Below are 16,962 nucleotides of genomic sequence, written 5' to 3'. Positions count from 1 at the left end.
AAATGGCACTTTGGGTGCGAAATACTACCCAATTTAATTAGTTTTGGTCCTACAAGAGGGAAATTTTCACTCCATTATGCTCTGTTATGTCAGCAATGAAACTGGATTTTTTTTTCAGAAACGATTTATTTTGAGTTTTTAAGTTTAATTTAAGGAGTTTTCAAAGAGCTGTCACTCACTATCTCTAAATATTTTCACCTGCGTGCTCTCTTGGCTGCGGCCTGGTCAGCTGATGGCTTTCTAAAACAAATGAAAATCATTACAACAAAGCAATCTCTTACGAGGAGAACAACGAGCAGTATCCCTTTCTTACTCAAATGCCCATATGAACACACGTCCTCCACACACATGCACGCATGTAGACACAGTCATGCACATATGTACACACAATTATGCACACATGTAGCCAACAGCAGTGCGTGCCCACACACGCGCGCACGCACGACCGCCCACGCACACCCTTCCAAAGAAGCCACTCACACTTCGCCCCCATAGAGTACATGTCAGTCCATCTGGGATCATTAACACTATGTTAATGAATGTAAGGCCGAGGCCAGGAGCATGTGAGGAAATGAAAGGGAGAGACACACGCAGGAAGAAACAGAGAGAGAGAGGGGAAAAGGGGACAGAGGGTGGGAAGATGGAGGATGATTATGGATTATCTCCTAACAAATGCGCTGCTTGAGGTGCTTGTGGGGGGAAGCAGGCATATGAAAATATATGAAATTAACGGCAAGAAGAAAACTGGACTGCAACAAGACGGGGGACTAAAGTGAAGCAATGGAGGGTAAAACAGAGGCGGGAAGGTGGGGGAAGAGCAATGAAACGTGAAAATAAAACAAGGGAAAGTAATCAGGGAGAGTTGTACTTGGTATGTTCTGGCCACGGGCTAATCAGAGCTCCGTGGAAATAGCTGAACAGATGAACAGAAGAAAAGGAGGGAAGGAAAGACAGCAGAGACAACAGATGAGCCGAGAGAACAGGAAGACAAGAGATACAGTATAACAAATGATGGCAGAGGCAATGCGAGCTGTGCGGCGCGGTTAAATATTTCACTGGGGCTTGTTTGTGCTTTTGTGTGCTGCTGCTGTGTATGTGCGTGGGCATGTGTGTGAGAGTCCCTGGGAGACAGAAAGGAGGACAGAGAGGCAGCGAGAGAGCGAACGAGGGAAGTGTGCCTGTTGACTGGACGAGTTAATGATTCCTGTGGTCTGAATAGTGAGACGGTGTTAGTCCAGGAGGGAGGGGGGAGATTCATTTACCCCCTACTGACACACACATGCAACAGTGGTTTAGTTTGTTTGTGTATGTGTCTGCGCGTGTGATACCCTGTTAGATTATGTGTTGTGCTCTCAGACTCTCAACGTTTCACAGGATGCTTAGTGCCATCCTATTATGCGTTTGTCGCACCAGCCACGATGCATCTAGACATGTGCAACGCTATGGAGCAGAAGTGTGCCTTCCCCCGTGATTGAATGGAGGACCACCTGTATGCAGATGAATGGGTATGAATAGCGGTTGGGAGACATGCCTTTGTGGTGCCAAGGAAGGAGCAGCTTGTCGAAGTGTGCCGCTATGAGCCAGAGGGCCAAGGGCCCACAGGAGGCCAGGGATAAAAGGACAGAGGGCAGCAGGGTGACAAGCTGTCCATGTGTAGATGAAACAATGCCAAGTGTTAACAAGCCTAAGCTAGCGGTAATGACAGAGGTTGGGTGAACAAAAGGCGGCTATTTGAAATTCAATCTGTGATCAACTAGAGTCAATAAAGGGGCATATTACGGCGATTTGGCCCCTTTAAGCCCCTTTATATCCAATTCATTGTGTCATAATGTTGATCTTCCACATGACCTTTTTCCAATTGCAGTTCTGGCTCTTCTCTGTGGGAGAGGTTAGGGAGGTGAAGCACAAATGGCACATTAGTCGAGGCTTGAGGGCATGACGATAGACGGTGTGATAAAATCAGGACAGGGAAGAAAACAGAAACATGAGCAACACAATAACATCTCCTAATGTGTCAAGAAAAAAAAAGACGGCAACAGAGATACTAGAACTCCCACACATCTTTAAACCCCAATAAAACTTGTGCGGCTGTGTTTGGACAGATGCGCTCATAGACTCATTAACACAAATGCTTAGCAGTTTCTCTTTCCTATCTGTTTGGTTGTTGTTATGTTTCAGTCTCGTCGACGCCCGTTTGCAGGTTGTTTTTTTTTCCTTTCAAAGTTTCACTCCACCTAATTTGGACTCTCTTCTAGTCTCTATTAAACATTCCTTCTTGATATTTCTGAGTGTATCTGAGGAAATCTCTCCCAATCTAAGACAGAGATCCCTGGCCAGCTCTGATCCTGGCCTGGGGCCAGCGAGATGAGAGTGGGGAGGAAGTAGTGGAAGAAAGAAGCAAGACAAGAATTTAATAGATGAGGGATTTTTTTTTTTTTTAATACCCATATCCCATATATCCTAAACCCCTCATGAAAACATTTATTCTACACAGACCGATAAATAGTTTCTTCCTAACACACCATATGTTTTTATTTTAGTGCTCTTTTCACTCCCAAAACTCTGCTGTGAGTTTCCTTTCCCGCAAAGGTGTTTCCGATGTTAGAAAGAATAAGAAAAAAAAAAAACAACCACAGACATACAGGTAGCACCCCAAGCATTTATTATGCAATTATGAAATTTCCATGCTTAACAACTTGTGGCAGATACCGTGTGCCTGGAGACGAAGTAAACAAGATGATTTCCGTGTGCTGAAAGGTTTGTTCTGCTGTCACGTCTCCCCCTAGCTTCCTTTTATCCACTTTTAGAACTGTTGAATTTTCTATCATCCCAAACAGGTTTTCTGTGAGTTGCTTTCTTTAGCTGTTCTGTCGCTGACGGAAACCCTGGCCTTCCCGGCCGTGTGTGCCTGTATGGTCTGTGGGAGGATTGAGACTCACTCTGAGAGGCATTCATGGTTTCTACTGGCAACCGCGTTGTCACACGAGAGACGGCCTACATGTTTGTGTCCATGTATAGCATGTTTACAATGTATGTGTGCAGGGCTATCCCAGCCAACTGACTGTCGGCCCCAAGCAGTGGGTGTATTTGCCGGTTATGAAAGTCTAAATTTGCATTTGTTGGTGGTTATGTGTTAGTTGAATGCATCACAAGGAGATCCCAAGTGTGAGCGGCGGAAGTCTGCTGGCAACCAGCAGCTCTCTGACAGTCACTCCTCGTGTTGTATATGAGTGAGAACCAAGGGATCCTGTTGCTTGTGGTCCGAGCTCAGTGAATCACAGGCTCGTTTTGGAGCCGCTCAGACAGTATTTGCATTTCCGCCATTCCATGGAGGAAATCAATACACGGGTCTAATGTCAGCAGAGTTCAGTGGATCATGTTGGTGATTGCAGGGACACCTAGTTTGGCCTGAGGAGGATTATCAGTCAATGTAATTCTTTATTGCATTGTTGGAAGTTGTTTAGTTGACCCTCTTGGTCCATTTCTACCATTCCTACCATTTCTACATTATTTCACTTCCTCCACCTCTTCTTCTGTTTTCTCTAACTTTTCTGGAAACGCTAGATCGCCTACAGGATCTACAGTATGTCTGTGTATGTGATCCTCTCATAGTGCCAGGACGTGTGTTCGCTTGCCCAGCCAAGCCTAGGGACAGTTAGACACTCAGCATGACACAACACACATACACACACACACACCCACACACACACACAATGGTCCCACCCTTCTCTCTGAACCTCCAGGGCTCTGAACCTGCTAACCCAGGCTAGTCTCCATCTCTGCCCGAGGGAAGTCCTCTCCTGCTGAGGCCACAATCCTGCAGACACTCCGTGGTCTGGACTTTATCCACTCCATCTGCGAGGTTGTTTTCTAAAGTTACCTGTCTGGGGACGCAGCCAAGCGGAGGCCATAAGATTAGACTGACTGATAAGACGGTAATAATTCTTCACTATCTGACAAATTGTAATCAGTACAGCAGCGTGCCTAGACAACAACAACCTGCAGGAGCACAGGCAACTCTTTGCAGAGGTTTCTTAAATGTCTGAAGCAGAACCGGTGGAACAACCACAGACAAACACTAGTTAATATGGCATGTATATTTATTTAGTGGGAACAATAGTACAGCAACATATTGTATGCACAGCTCAGTTTTAAGGAACACTGCAAATCAAAACAACTGCATTTTGCACAATACAAACAGATTACAATACAAAAGAACAATCCAACACCTAAATATAGAACAGTGAATTTCAACACCTCACAGTACATCATCCACATGTAACAATTACAACATATCACGCAACGAAACAAAACAACATGAACGGAAAGAAAAGAATTTTAATCCCTCAGGAATTCACCAGAATTTACTCATGTACAGTACTGACGCAACATCATGGAAGTATATATCATATCATCTTAAAGCTGGTTGCTAGTTATTTTTTATACAAAATTATTTTATATGCAAAACTAATGGTTATTTTATTTTGGTTATAGTATATTAAAGCAAAATGCATATATGCATTTAAAATCACAACAACCAAACTAAAACATGCTTGCTCATTAGGATATGAATAAATAAACCATTTTCATCTCTTTTCGTTGATTTAATTTTAATACAGGCTCTCTTGTCAGTAATGTGAGCAACTCCGACCCAAAAGTGTTGTTTTTGTGTACTTGTGTTCTTGTTCCGAGGAGCGAGCAGCTGGAGGCAGACGCGTCTCCTGTGGCGGCGGTGGGCGGGGCATTCAGATCGCCGCGCTCCTATTGGTTGGCGGCGCCTCAGCGGGCGGAGCCGCTCGCAGACAAAACAGACAAGTTGCGCTCCTGTGAATCAGTCAAGGAGAACAGTAGCGGTGTGTGGTGAACAGCTTTGCTTCCAACTGCGTAGATAAATAACTAGAGGAGCGTAAAACTCCACGAGTGGATCTTCAACAAGTGACGCCTGATTTTAAATGTTTACCTCGTCAGCCCTCCCGCGGAGAAGAGCGACTATGGATTTGGGGTGGCTGGTGTGCTTGGCGCTGACCATCGGTGCTTGGTTTGCCTCCGCGGAGAGACACAGCGTCTACTGGAACAGCTCTAACCCAAAGTAAGTGTTGTGTGTGTTTGTAGCATGTGGAGTGGGTTGATGTGTGAGTGTCTGTAGCCTGTTAATGATACACTACTCTGCCTGTGTCTAGTGAGTCCAGTCCACTCTGTCTCTTCACTTTGTTGCAGTTTCACACAAGTAAAGTCTCATCCTGTGGTCCGCATTGTTTTCCTGTTTACAGGCTCTGATCCCGGGGCTGATCACGCGTTTATTTTTGTTTTCATTCATATGACAATTAAACGCTCATGTGACTTTAGACTTGAGGTGTCCCTTTAAAACCCCTTAACAGAATAATCACGAATGTTGGTCAACCACACGGCAGCAGCCGGACATAAAAGTAGAAGAATATTGTGAGAGGATGCTCAGACAGATGGACATAGATTCAACACTATATTTAACTGTAAGGCATACACACACATACTGTGATAGTAAAAAATAGACCGACGAGTACGAACTTGGCCGGAGCTGTTTGTAGAGTGCTGCTTGTGTGTGTGTATGTGTGTGTGTGTGTGTGTGTCATGGAAAGACGAGTCTGTCGAGCGAAATCCAAAACGAATGGCGAGAGTTAATTTCATCTAATATTTGATAAAGATTATCACATCACAGGCTCTGTAGGGGAGACAGATAGCGGGTGTGTGAGTCACGGGGAGAGGGGCACATATTGCTGATTATTTTGTTTTGAGGTCAGAAATGTAATCCGACCACTCAGTGGGATCGATGGGGCTTGACATATCACAGCGCGATTTATTGAGCTTTTAGCGTGGAGCGAGCGGTGCCGACGCTTGAGAGGCGGTATTATTTTAAAACCGAGCTGAAACAGAAGGACGGTCCCCGCTTCTCTGCTGCCGAGATAGGTCGATTAAAACCTGCCACCGAGAAGAAACAAGGGCAAGAGCCATTATGGCCTTTTAGTCTAGTCTTGATTACATTAGGGCTGGCTCTCTAATTGTCCTCTAATGACAACAGACACGGGGCTAAAAAAGAGCCCCGCAACAAGGAAAACAATTGTCCTGATAATTGGATAAGAAGTCTGACGGAAAGTTTTGTTGTCATGATACGTGCGTGTGTCATGAGTGACGCAGTGGCCTCGGTTTGACCCACCTGAGTTTTACACCTGAGTCACCACAGACAGAGGGAGAATGAAGGGAATCAGGAGGGGAAGGTACCTTCACAGAGGGACATGTGTAACCAGAGTCTTTTTGGTCAGTTCTGCATAAAGGGTGCTGGAAACTGGAGCTCCAAGGTTTAGTTCAAATAAGAAAGGCTGAGAGAGACAAAAAACAAACAAAAAGAAGTTGTAAGAGAATGGTGTGTTCCAGTACAACAAGTCAGAACTTTACTGTCTGAATCTGAACTATAGACTAGTTCTGTTGTCAAATGGGAGTTACATAACCAGAACAAAAATGATAACATAACGCTAATCCCTTTTGCTTCATGGCTAAACATAGACACAGGCGTACACAGACTTCGCACATGAACAGCAGTGAACACACCACAAATTATTGTGCCTTGCCCTGCCTCTGTTGAACCAAGACCTTGCACTTTCTCCTACACTGTCGCGCAAACAACCACACTTTGAGAAGGAAAACATTTTTAATAATACCGTGACGGAAACGCATAGTGAAAGCACATTTGGCCGACCTTTGCTTGACACTCGATTAGATTTTTCCACAGTTTAAAGTCTAATCTCTATTGCACTGCTATCACAGCCCCAGTGCCACATTTCTTCACTAACTTGGTCGTCTCCGTTTTTTTTTTCTATCTTCTTCCATGTCTCCTCATCTCCTCCTTCTCAGCTTGATTAAAAGCCCACCTGCCCAGAACCATCCCTAGTGATCAATCAGTCACCTGTTCAGAGGATTACATAGATCCATCAGTGACCTTTCATGGCAGCAGGCCATGGATAATTGATGCTAATTGATTCTTGGTCCGATTGTGGGCAGCAGTGATTTGTCTTAGGTGGAGGACAGTGACCAGATGGCAGCAGTCTCGTCATTCATGTTTGGGAGTATAGAGACGTTAAGCTCTGGCAGCAGCTTAGGTGTATGTGTGTGTTTTTCTCCTGCTTGTCAATGTTACTTAATGATCAGGCTTAAACCTGCACTTCAGGTGCAGTGGAGATTCGATACACCGATTGTGTTTTGTGTACCATATTCTCACATGACAGGTGGAAAGCGAGGCATGCCCTCAGCCTGGTCTTGTTTTCACTCTGCGTGCCCGTGCCTGTGTCAGCTTTATTAGTGTGTGAGTGTAAAGGAGAGGTTGAACTTGCGCTGCCCTTAACGGGCCTTTAACAGCAAGAGATTATGTTTTTGATGTCGACTGACAGTACGTGATCGTTTCTGTGTCTGAGTGTGTGTGTCTCAACATCGGGGTAGAACAGGGAGTGGCGGTTACCGTAGGCAGCCTTTGCGAGACGTGATAAATGTGTGACTCAGACACTGGGGGGCAAGAGGGAGGACTTGGATGTTAATATTAGCTACAGCCAGCATTCCGCCACGCTGTTACTATACTCAACTCTGTCAGCTGTGTGTGTGTGTGTGTGTGTTTCTCCCTCTGTACCTGTCTGTTCCTCTCCCCATCTCTTCTTCACTCCTACTCCTCTCTTTTAACAGCTGGGTCTCCTCCCAGACTGGCCACTGGCCCCAAGCCATCCATCTCATTTGCTCTCTACTTACCAATTCAAGTACATTCGAGATCTCATCTTTTTTCTGCCAGACAGATAGGGATGCCATTTAAATCCTTTATCTTTTAGCTATTTCTCGGCCTCCATCCAGCTCCTGTGTTTTTGTCCCGGCTACATCCAGTATCTGCACAAACATCTTTATCAGGGGGGTTTGGTGTAATGTAATATTCTGTTTATCTCAGCCGACGTCTGGATCAGCCTGCTGTTGCTCTTATTAAAGCAGCCGGGCCTGTCTCTACACGTATAGTACGCGATGCCCCAAGGATCGGTTTGACACGAAGCCGGTCGATGTCACTCCCATCCGCCCTTTAGCGCCTGCAGTTAATGCATTTGATTGTTTTTTTTTTTTCCTGTCTCTTTTGTTTTGTGTTTTTATTCATTATTTATCCCTCCGCGGCTCTTGTCCCGTCTGGTTGTTGGCCTCTTATCCCAACAGGACGACAACACTCGCGCAAGCACACACTAACATAGATTATGGATGGCGCGTAATCTGACCATCTGACCCACAGACACAAAACCCTCATGCAGCTGACTCCGTTCCACATATACATTCGTATATGCTTCGTAAATCCTGTCATGTAACTTCTGTCTGTTCAGCTGTGCTATTTTGCCTTTGTTTGTATCTGGGTAGATGGGTTTTTTAGTAATTGCCGCAAAAGTTACTTAACATCGCTCCAGCATCGGGACAATCCATTACTTTCCCTGTATCCATTTAGCCTCCTATGTTTTGGGCTCATTCATAATCAGAGGGCTTTGTGTGCACTCTCTGCTGATATAACTGCCCTCTTACCTAACGCGCTTAAAATGTACTCTCATAATTTCACACATGATAGTACCCACAAGGACTCGGGAATTTTAGCGAGTACAAAGACTTTGGGAGCCGAAGTGTAAAGTGTATTTGTGTTTTCTTGTCTGTAGACATCATCCTCCCCCGTCTCGGTGTCCACGGAGCTCTGTTTTCTCTCTGCTCTTCCTCTCACTTCCTTATCTGTGGTCCAGACTTCCTACCCCTCCCCTCTCCGCATCAGGCCCCCTCTTTCTCACAGACCTTCCTCTGTTTTTGCCCCAGTAGTTTTCCACCAGTAGAGGACGGAGCACCTCTCAGCCCTGGTTCCGCTAACACCAGAGAGGCCTGCTTTCACCCACTGTTATCATGCTTAGTGTGGGCTGGCGTGCGTGTGTGCGTGCGTGTGTACACTGCTCATTCATAGCATTTCAGGCATACCTCGGCGTTGCAGTCCACATTAAGCTCACTGTCGCCCCCTAAAGGTGCATGGACTCCTGCTCTTGTTTTTGGGGATGTTCTCTTTGCATCAATTGATTTGAATTTAAGCTACTTCTGAATATTTTATGTAAATTCTTAAAAGTTGCCGGACTCGTTTCCCCCGCGCTGTCTCTCAGCTGGACAGGGGAACAGATTAGCTCTCCGTGACCTCCAGCATATTAAACCAAGCACGATACCATTTGGCCTTTTTCTATTCACCGCAGACAGAATGGGAGGCTAGAAAAAGGGGCACGGGTGAAAAGATCTGCTTGGGGTTAGGAGGAGGGAGCAGAGGTCTGGGTGCAGGGCGAGGGATGGGGTTGAGCAGGAGAAAGGGATTTGTGTTGAGAAATTAGCCTGGATGAAGAGCTCTGGTATATTATGTCAGCGTTAAGAGACCGGACAAAATGGGAAATAGAGAGGGGGAGGTGGGGGCTGATTTTGGAAGAATAAAAGAAAGGCAGACGGAGGGAGGAGGCAGTGGACAGTGATGGATGAAGGGAGGGAAGAAGTCTGAATTGAATAAGTGAGAAACGGCATTGTTGACAACTTTAAATGCTCTCCGCCTGCAGGAGTTAAACTATATGCGCGCACATAAATCACACTCATTCCAGATACTTTAAGCTGAGCCCTGTGCTGCAATTATAATAATGTTATGGACAGCAGGTTGTATTGCTTCATAGTGGGGAAAGAACCCCCACTTGGTTTCTTATCGCAAGACAATGAGATAATGGAAGGATGAGAGTAGATTACACTGAAAGCTAATGTAGAAAGACATTTCATTGCATATTAGGTTGGCTCTAATAGAGAAGTCCACTGGTGAGCAGGTAAACCCATTAGGACCACTGACAGCTCCTCACTCCGCTGTGTGAAAGGAGGTGTGAACCTGTCATACCACAGCAAATTAATCGGGCATTAAGTGTACACGTCTAAGTAAAAGTGTGTGCGAGCAGGGCCGGAAATCTGATGAGTGCGCCCTGTGAGAACGCAGTAAACCATCCGAGCCGCAAACCCCCCACCACCCGTTGTGACATTCCTGCGTGTGCACACTTACTACTCATTACCTGCAGAGCAAATGGAGAGGAGTGGGGAGGGGGCGCATCTGTTTAGAGTTTCACTGGTGCTGACTCGCTCTGTGACTAAGCTGTGTGTGTGAGTCATATATCTCCGGCGCTGACTCGGAGGGTAGTGTGAGAAGTTGTGACCCTGAACCCTAACCCCCTCGACCTGGCCGCCAGTTTGAAGCTATCCCCGGAGAGCCGGTGAAAGACAGAGTTCCTGTGTCAGTTGTTTGACCGAAACCAGTGTAAGCTCGGGGGGGCAAACAGAGGGAAGGAGGGGTAGCAAGGTTGTGATGGAGAAGTGGGAGGAGGAAAGGGAAGCAGGGATGGCAGGGGGAAAAAAAGAAAAGAACAAGAGCAGTGGAAGGACAATGACAAAACTTCAAAGCTTTAGTGATGAGAAGTGTTGAACGAGTCACCTAGTGGAATAGCCAACAGAACTACTTTATGCCCTCGTCACATACACACAACTTTCCGCAACTGACGCGAAAACTAGAGTAGTCCCATAGTGAGAAATGACCTGTAGGGAGGAAAAAAGACCACATCCACCTTCAACCCTCGCTGTTTACCCGCGCCTCGGTCACATGTAAGGAAACACACTCGTGTGCACACAAGAGGCTCCAGCGGGCCTCGATAAACAGATGTGCTCATGAGCCTGGGGCGTGAGACGTCCTGAATAAGGGTCTATGGAGAATCTCTCTCTCTCTCTCTCATGAAAACACACCAACCAACCAACACATGGCGAGAAGGAGCTGCGCGGAAACTAGGTTTGCGTCAGCTCACACACACCTGGCTCTCAGCCTGGCGGAGGACATTACTATCACGTTAATGCGACTCTCACTCTCCCGAGAGCTGTCAGTCAGAGGGGGAGCGCAGCGAGATACAAAAGTGGAGAGCTTTGATGAGGAAGATGTTAGAGGTTGGGGGGAGAGGACGGCGTGGGGAGGAATTCGGTAGGCATCCAAACCGCGACAAATCACACAGGCACATATCTTGGACGCATGCACGGAGCAGTCAGGGTAGTGAAAGCTCCACAGGGTACAGGAGCTGAAGGGGCCCTGTAGCCTTCAGGCACTCAGGCTTTGGGGAGGGAAAGGGTATAATTACACCCCATTCATTCCTCCTCCCCTCCTTCTTTTTGTGAACACATTGGCCCCAGACCCCTAACAGCTTTTAATTAGCCAGACCAACGAAGGAGAGGAGAAGGAGGAGGGGACACGAGGAGGTGAAGAGAAGGATAAAAGGAGAATTTTCTTAAGTGCATGAGCCGTGAATGAAATTAGCCACAGAATCTTATCTGTTTTGTTGGCTTTTGCTTTTGACGTCGCTCGCGCTTTCATGCAGAGGTCGGCCAGACCGCCAACAAGGACACCGTGTGGGAAGAAGGTGTATCCCATGCAATTTAAAGCTATTCTTTACTTCAGAGAGAACCACTAGAGACCTCAGAATGTCTTGTTTTCTCCAGCCCTGCTATTACTGCTTTGACCGGAGAAAACAATGGCGAGGAACAAGAGGAGACCAGACGTTATTTGGCCAATTAGGCTGCTACAGATGTGTCTCTTTTCCTTTCGCTGAAACACTTGCCGTGGCAGACCAGACAGGCAAACAGCTTTATACACACCTGCAAGGATGTGTGCATGCTTAACAAAGGACCTTCTTTTAGAGAAAGCAGTGATTACAAGTAAGTGGGTGTCGATCAGCCTGTTAGCTCTGGTTAAGCTGTGCTCCACTAACAAAGCGTGTTTTGACAGGTAGGCTGGCTCTGAACGACACGCACACATGCAGAGGCAGGAAGGTGGGGTTAGAGGCCTTCATTTGGAGCCAGCATGTCTGTGAGTTGGCCAGGGGGTCCAAACAGGAGCCACAACAGGAGGGAAAGGAAGGAGGGAGGGTGGGGAGGGGGTTGGGGCCCAGAGCCACCGCGTCCCAGCCTCTGATGGCCCGGGCACACACACATCACAGCTCACATAAACAGTGGCAGACACACGGGGCCTGCGTCCTTGTCACTTTCACCCTGCTACAATCAAAAACACAAGCATCCACAAGCACTTACTCAACTCAAGCCCGGATTGAATTTGCAGATTAGAGCCTGTTGTCCCTGAGGATGTAGAGGGACTTATAAGCAAACATCAATCTTTCTTCACCTCTGGGCTTTTTGGCTGATCGCACAGCAAGAACGACACTCCCATCACATGCTCGGCCTCATCTGCATCATGCTTAGTACAAAGGATAAATATTAGCTGTGTCAATCTGAAGGTTAAAATGCCAGGTTAGTGTTTGTAACTATCGTACATAACAGTTTTTTTTCACCGTTGTACTTATTACAATGTGTACACGCTGTACTATGGTGAAATTGTATCCTAAGCCTGAGAAGTTATCCCCCAAAAACCAGCAGTACGATTTTTCATTTATTTTTCACCATCTCCTTAATCTTCGTTAGGGCTCCGGGGGCGAAACTAACGTAGGAAGTGAGCAAAGAGGAGACGAGTAGGCTTAAAAAGGGTCATAAAACTAAATGAAGGGTAAAGATGAAAAGAGGAAAAGAGAGCAATGGCCTGACCGTCTCCGCCCACTCGGTCTTTGATGAAATCCAAGAGAAAGTGGCAGAAAGAGATCCAGCCAGAGACGGTAAATTAGTCTGAGAAGTCACAACAGGGCCACGGCACAGATGGACAAACATCCAGGCGAAGGAAACTAATGAGATGGAAAGTGGAAAACTCTTCCAAAAGACCTGACACAAAGAGTCGCTGAGGTGAACAGACAGAACAGTGGACTGGCGGAGAGGTTGGAAAGACAGATGCGACTTTGACTTGCTAATTGTCAGCAAGTGAAAGTTTAAATTCTACTTAAGGGGAGAAGGGGGAAAGAAAGGTGTGTTCGTTTGTTTTCGTGAGCTCTTAGGTGTGTTCCTTCGTCCAAAAACAAAGTGAACAAGTCCAGCCTGATCAGGCTCTTTCTAATTCTGTTACTCAAAACGGGTTTGCACAAGCACGCTCTAGCACTTTGACACCAACGTCCTCACATGGTTTCTGGCTGCCGCCCTGAAAGCCTCTCTTGTGTGTTATTCGTATGAGTAAGACTGCTGTCTGTTGCTGCACATGTCTGCATTTGATTAACACTCATCATCATTATTAACGAAGGGTGTGTGTTGAACGCCATATCTGCCTCTTGTTCTCATTCCTGACGCTAAAAAAAAAAAAATTTAGGTTTTTTTTTGCCTAGTGAAGACATTTGTCAGTAACCTCCTCTCTCTTCCTGTCTCTTTGCAGCTTCCTGCAGGATGAGTATACGGTGGAAGTGCGTCTCAATGATTATCTGGACATCATCTGTCCTCACTACACCCACGGTGAGGTGTCATCGCACGCGGCTGAGCGCTATGTGCTGTACATGGTGGAGAAGAACGACTACGACGTGTGCAAACCTCGCTCTTTCGATCAGCTCCGTTGGGAGTGCTCGCGGCCTTTTGCTCCCCACGCACCGGAGAAATTCTCTGAGAAGTTCCAGCGCTTCACGCCCTTCACCCTGGGCAAGGAGTTCAGGCAGGGAGAGAGCTACTATTATATCTGTAAGTATCACTCTAACCGGAAATGCATTTTATCAGTCTGATTTGATCCTAAGAATGATTATTAAACTTTCTCTTCTTTTTGACTCTTCCAGCCAAACCGATGCATCACCACGGAGAGGACTGTCTAAGGCTGAGAGTGGATGTGGCCGGGCATAAAGGCAATGGAAAGGCTCACCTAGACAAATCCAAGGCCGAGGAGACAGGAAAAAGCTTAGATATGGAAAAAGGGAAATTTCAGGCTGCAGGAGGAGTTCACAACCCCTCCAACCGGCTCCCAGCAGGTGAGGAGTCTTCAAAAAAATGCCAGACACATACAAAACAGTCCCAGCAGTGCCGTGTCTAAGACGGACTCAGCTGGGTGTGTTTACCATTCCTGAAAGATGAAATCTTGTGCTAACCGGCCCTCTCATCTCTTTTCCCAGATGACCCTGCTGTGATGGAGCCAAACGTCCAGAGGAGTATCGGCAACTCCGGAGCACAGCTGGTTTCCTTCTCGCTCCTATTTACCACGATCCCAGTCTTATTGGCCTTGATGCTGCACTAAGGCTGAACAGAACAGAGACAATGCCAACCCGATGCTGGTCGTCGGGACATGGTCCCCCCCCACCCACCCCCCCAGAGAGACTTTTTTTTTATGAAGATTTTTTTATACGAGCATGGACAGTGCGTGTTGGTCAGTGTGTGTTTGGTGTGTTCGTTTGCCTGAGTGAGTCTGGAGCGTGGATCGCTCCAATAAAAGAGGACCTCAAGATGTTTGTTTTTTTTCTTACTTATTGCGAGGATGGAAATTCTCAGTTTTGACCATTGAAGATGCACACTTTTTTCAGCAAAAACCGCAAGCAACATGATCAAAGTAAATATCAAAGTGAAAACGACGTCAAAGATTACCGTGGGTTTTCGTATTTCCATATCACTGGTACAAGCGTGCGTTGCATCATTGAACTCATTTTTCTTCCTCTACATGTAGAGAAACTATTGATTGTGCGTGTTGTTGTCTGCGAATGCCAAAGTGGTATGTAGGATTTTTGTCACGTTGTGTAGCACTCAGCTCCTCATATCTCTTCACGTTTGTCAAGGTGTCTGACATTTATTTCAGTTCAGTTTGAAGGAAACCCATCGTCTCATACATAACTGAGGTTCTCAACCTTCTTTTTTTTTTGTTGGCTCATTAAACCCAATTAAAGGGGTGCCTACTGGTGCTTTTGCAGAAGAGATGAAATTATTTTCCCAACTAAATCCATTATTTAATGTGGTAATGTGTGCCGAGAAGAAAACAGTCCTCAAAAACGCATTGAAAATGTTAAGATTCTTGAAGAATATATTAATCCTCGTTGATCTCTTCCGTGTGATCTGAGATAGAGCGCCATGGATTAAGAAAGCAAAACTGATGGAACCCAAAACCGAGAGGAATTTAGGAGCTGAGCTTTTTCAGTACCTCTCCATATTCACTTATTTCCACAGTCTTGATGGTATCATGGTACACTGGCTGATGTGATCCCACCTCAAGCTGAAGGGACTTCCCACGATATCGTCTGTTTTTTCCTGTTAAAAACCTGTTATCATTTTGTAAATGTTTTTATGTAAATTTGTACATAGAGAAAACTATAACTGTTTTAAGATGTGAAAAATCTTTGGTGACATAATAAAAAAATGTGCTCTTAAAAAATATTGTTTTGTTTTTTGTTTTTTTGTTTAGCAGTTTTGGTGAAATTTCTTTTTGCAATAACCTACTTTGGGTCTTAAAAACCCTGTGAGATCATCAAGATCGTGATGGATGACACAATATTTTGGCACAGACATGCATTTGCCGCCTCATGAAATCTCCCCAGTGCCCTTCACATTCCCACCCCTGGGCTTTTCCCAGACCCTGTTTTCTCATCTCCTCTCCTCCGTCCTCCGCCTTTCATCCTTGGTGATACAGCATGCCCCGACTTACATTTCACAGTCTCAAAACCAAACCGAGAGGGGGATGAAAAATGAGTGAGAGGGCCGAGGGGGTGGGGCCCACAAGCAAACTGACAACTAGGTGTGAGGGTGTCACTCTCGCCTCCTTGCTCACGCTCTTTCACTCTTTTTGGCCTTTTCTTTTACGTCCATGTACATTCTCTTTTGAGGTAAGTGCATCTACGCGGCCGTATGTTGGAATGAGAGGGAGCAGAGTGCGCAAACCTTGGTGCCTGCAAACCTCAGAGCTGACTGAAAACTGTCAAAATTCGCCAGCTCGTGTAAAACCACGCAACATACACACTCAAAATCAGAACATAAAAGCCACTTGTTTGTTTTTCCGTAATAGCGCCGCTGCTTAAATTCACTGCAGGTGATCACAGGTTCTGAAAATGCTGGTGCAATGTAGCACCCGTGTATGTATGAGCACAGCACAGCAGTTAAATGAACAGGCCGAAGATGGCGAAATACAGAGGGTCAGTTTGACAATCTGTCACGTAGCTTTCACAAAGTTTTATGGTGCTGTATAATAATAAAATATTCGCATGTAAAAACACTAAATAGCAGTGGTGGAGCAATATCCAAGTCATATAGTTGTGGAATATATCGTGAACCATAAAAACAACTGAAATACTTCACTGTAGGGGTTTAACATGACCTGATTTGATGCTCTTACAAAACAGAAATTCTCTAAGAACTCAAAACAATACTCTCACAGATGTATGTCAGAATCGTGTACATGTGTTGAGAGACGTGGGCTTGGGACTGAAGGGTTTGAATCCCCTCTACATCCATGGCCTTAAGCAAGGTATTTAACCCCTAAACTTTTGTTTAGCTGTCCACTGCTCCGAGTGTGCTCACTACTCTTTGTGTGTACGGACAATTGGGTAAAATGCAGAGAAGAAATTCTTGTGCATGCAAAATAAAACTGACACAAAACATTCTCAATCTACTGTATCTGTATCTACAATATTTCTACTCAATAACTGACTGACTAAATAAGAACGCTGGAATGAACTGTAAATGTACATTTTGTTTAAATAACACTTAAAAAAAGGCTTCACATAAAAAAAACTCACAAAAAGAATGGAAATTACAATTTAATAGCAGAACGATCCAATATAAACCACTGAGATAAAATTCTAAAAAGTAAATAAATAAATAAACATTTAAAACATTTAAATGTCAGCAGAGGCGGATCTGGAATTAAACCCCTCAAAAATAAAGAAGAAGACGGAATGAGATTATATATCTGAGGCTGTTGTTAAAGGTCAGGTTTGAAAGAGGTTTGAAACGAGTAGAATGAAAAAGCAGCTCTGCACTGACAGCTGGACACAGAGGGGGTGATCTGAA

The 16,962-nt window shown here is 45.5% G+C and overlaps 1 protein-coding gene across 1 annotated transcript; it reads left to right on the top strand.

Annotated features, from left to right (window-relative positions):
- The first annotated feature begins 4,816 nt into the window (after positions 1 to 4,816).
- Positions 4,817 to 15,331, top strand: efna1b (ephrin-A1b). Its single transcript, XM_047599061.1, has 4 exons — positions 4,817 to 5,089; positions 13,370 to 13,665; positions 13,758 to 13,946; positions 14,088 to 15,331. The coding sequence occupies exons 1-4, from the start codon at positions 4,953 to 4,955 to the stop codon at positions 14,207 to 14,209; spliced, it is 744 nt and encodes a 247-aa protein (XP_047455017.1). The 5' UTR covers positions 4,817 to 4,952; the 3' UTR covers positions 14,210 to 15,331.
- Positions 15,332 to 16,962: the final 1,631 nt, after the last annotated feature.

Source organism: Mugil cephalus, chromosome 11 (genome assembly GCF_022458985.1).
Source record: "Mugil cephalus isolate CIBA_MC_2020 chromosome 11, CIBA_Mcephalus_1.1, whole genome shotgun sequence".
Taxonomy (NCBI): domain Eukaryota; kingdom Metazoa; phylum Chordata; class Actinopteri; order Mugiliformes; family Mugilidae; genus Mugil; species Mugil cephalus.
The sequence above is the reverse complement of the archived record's forward strand: the minus strand, read 5'-3'. Positions and strand labels throughout refer to the sequence as shown.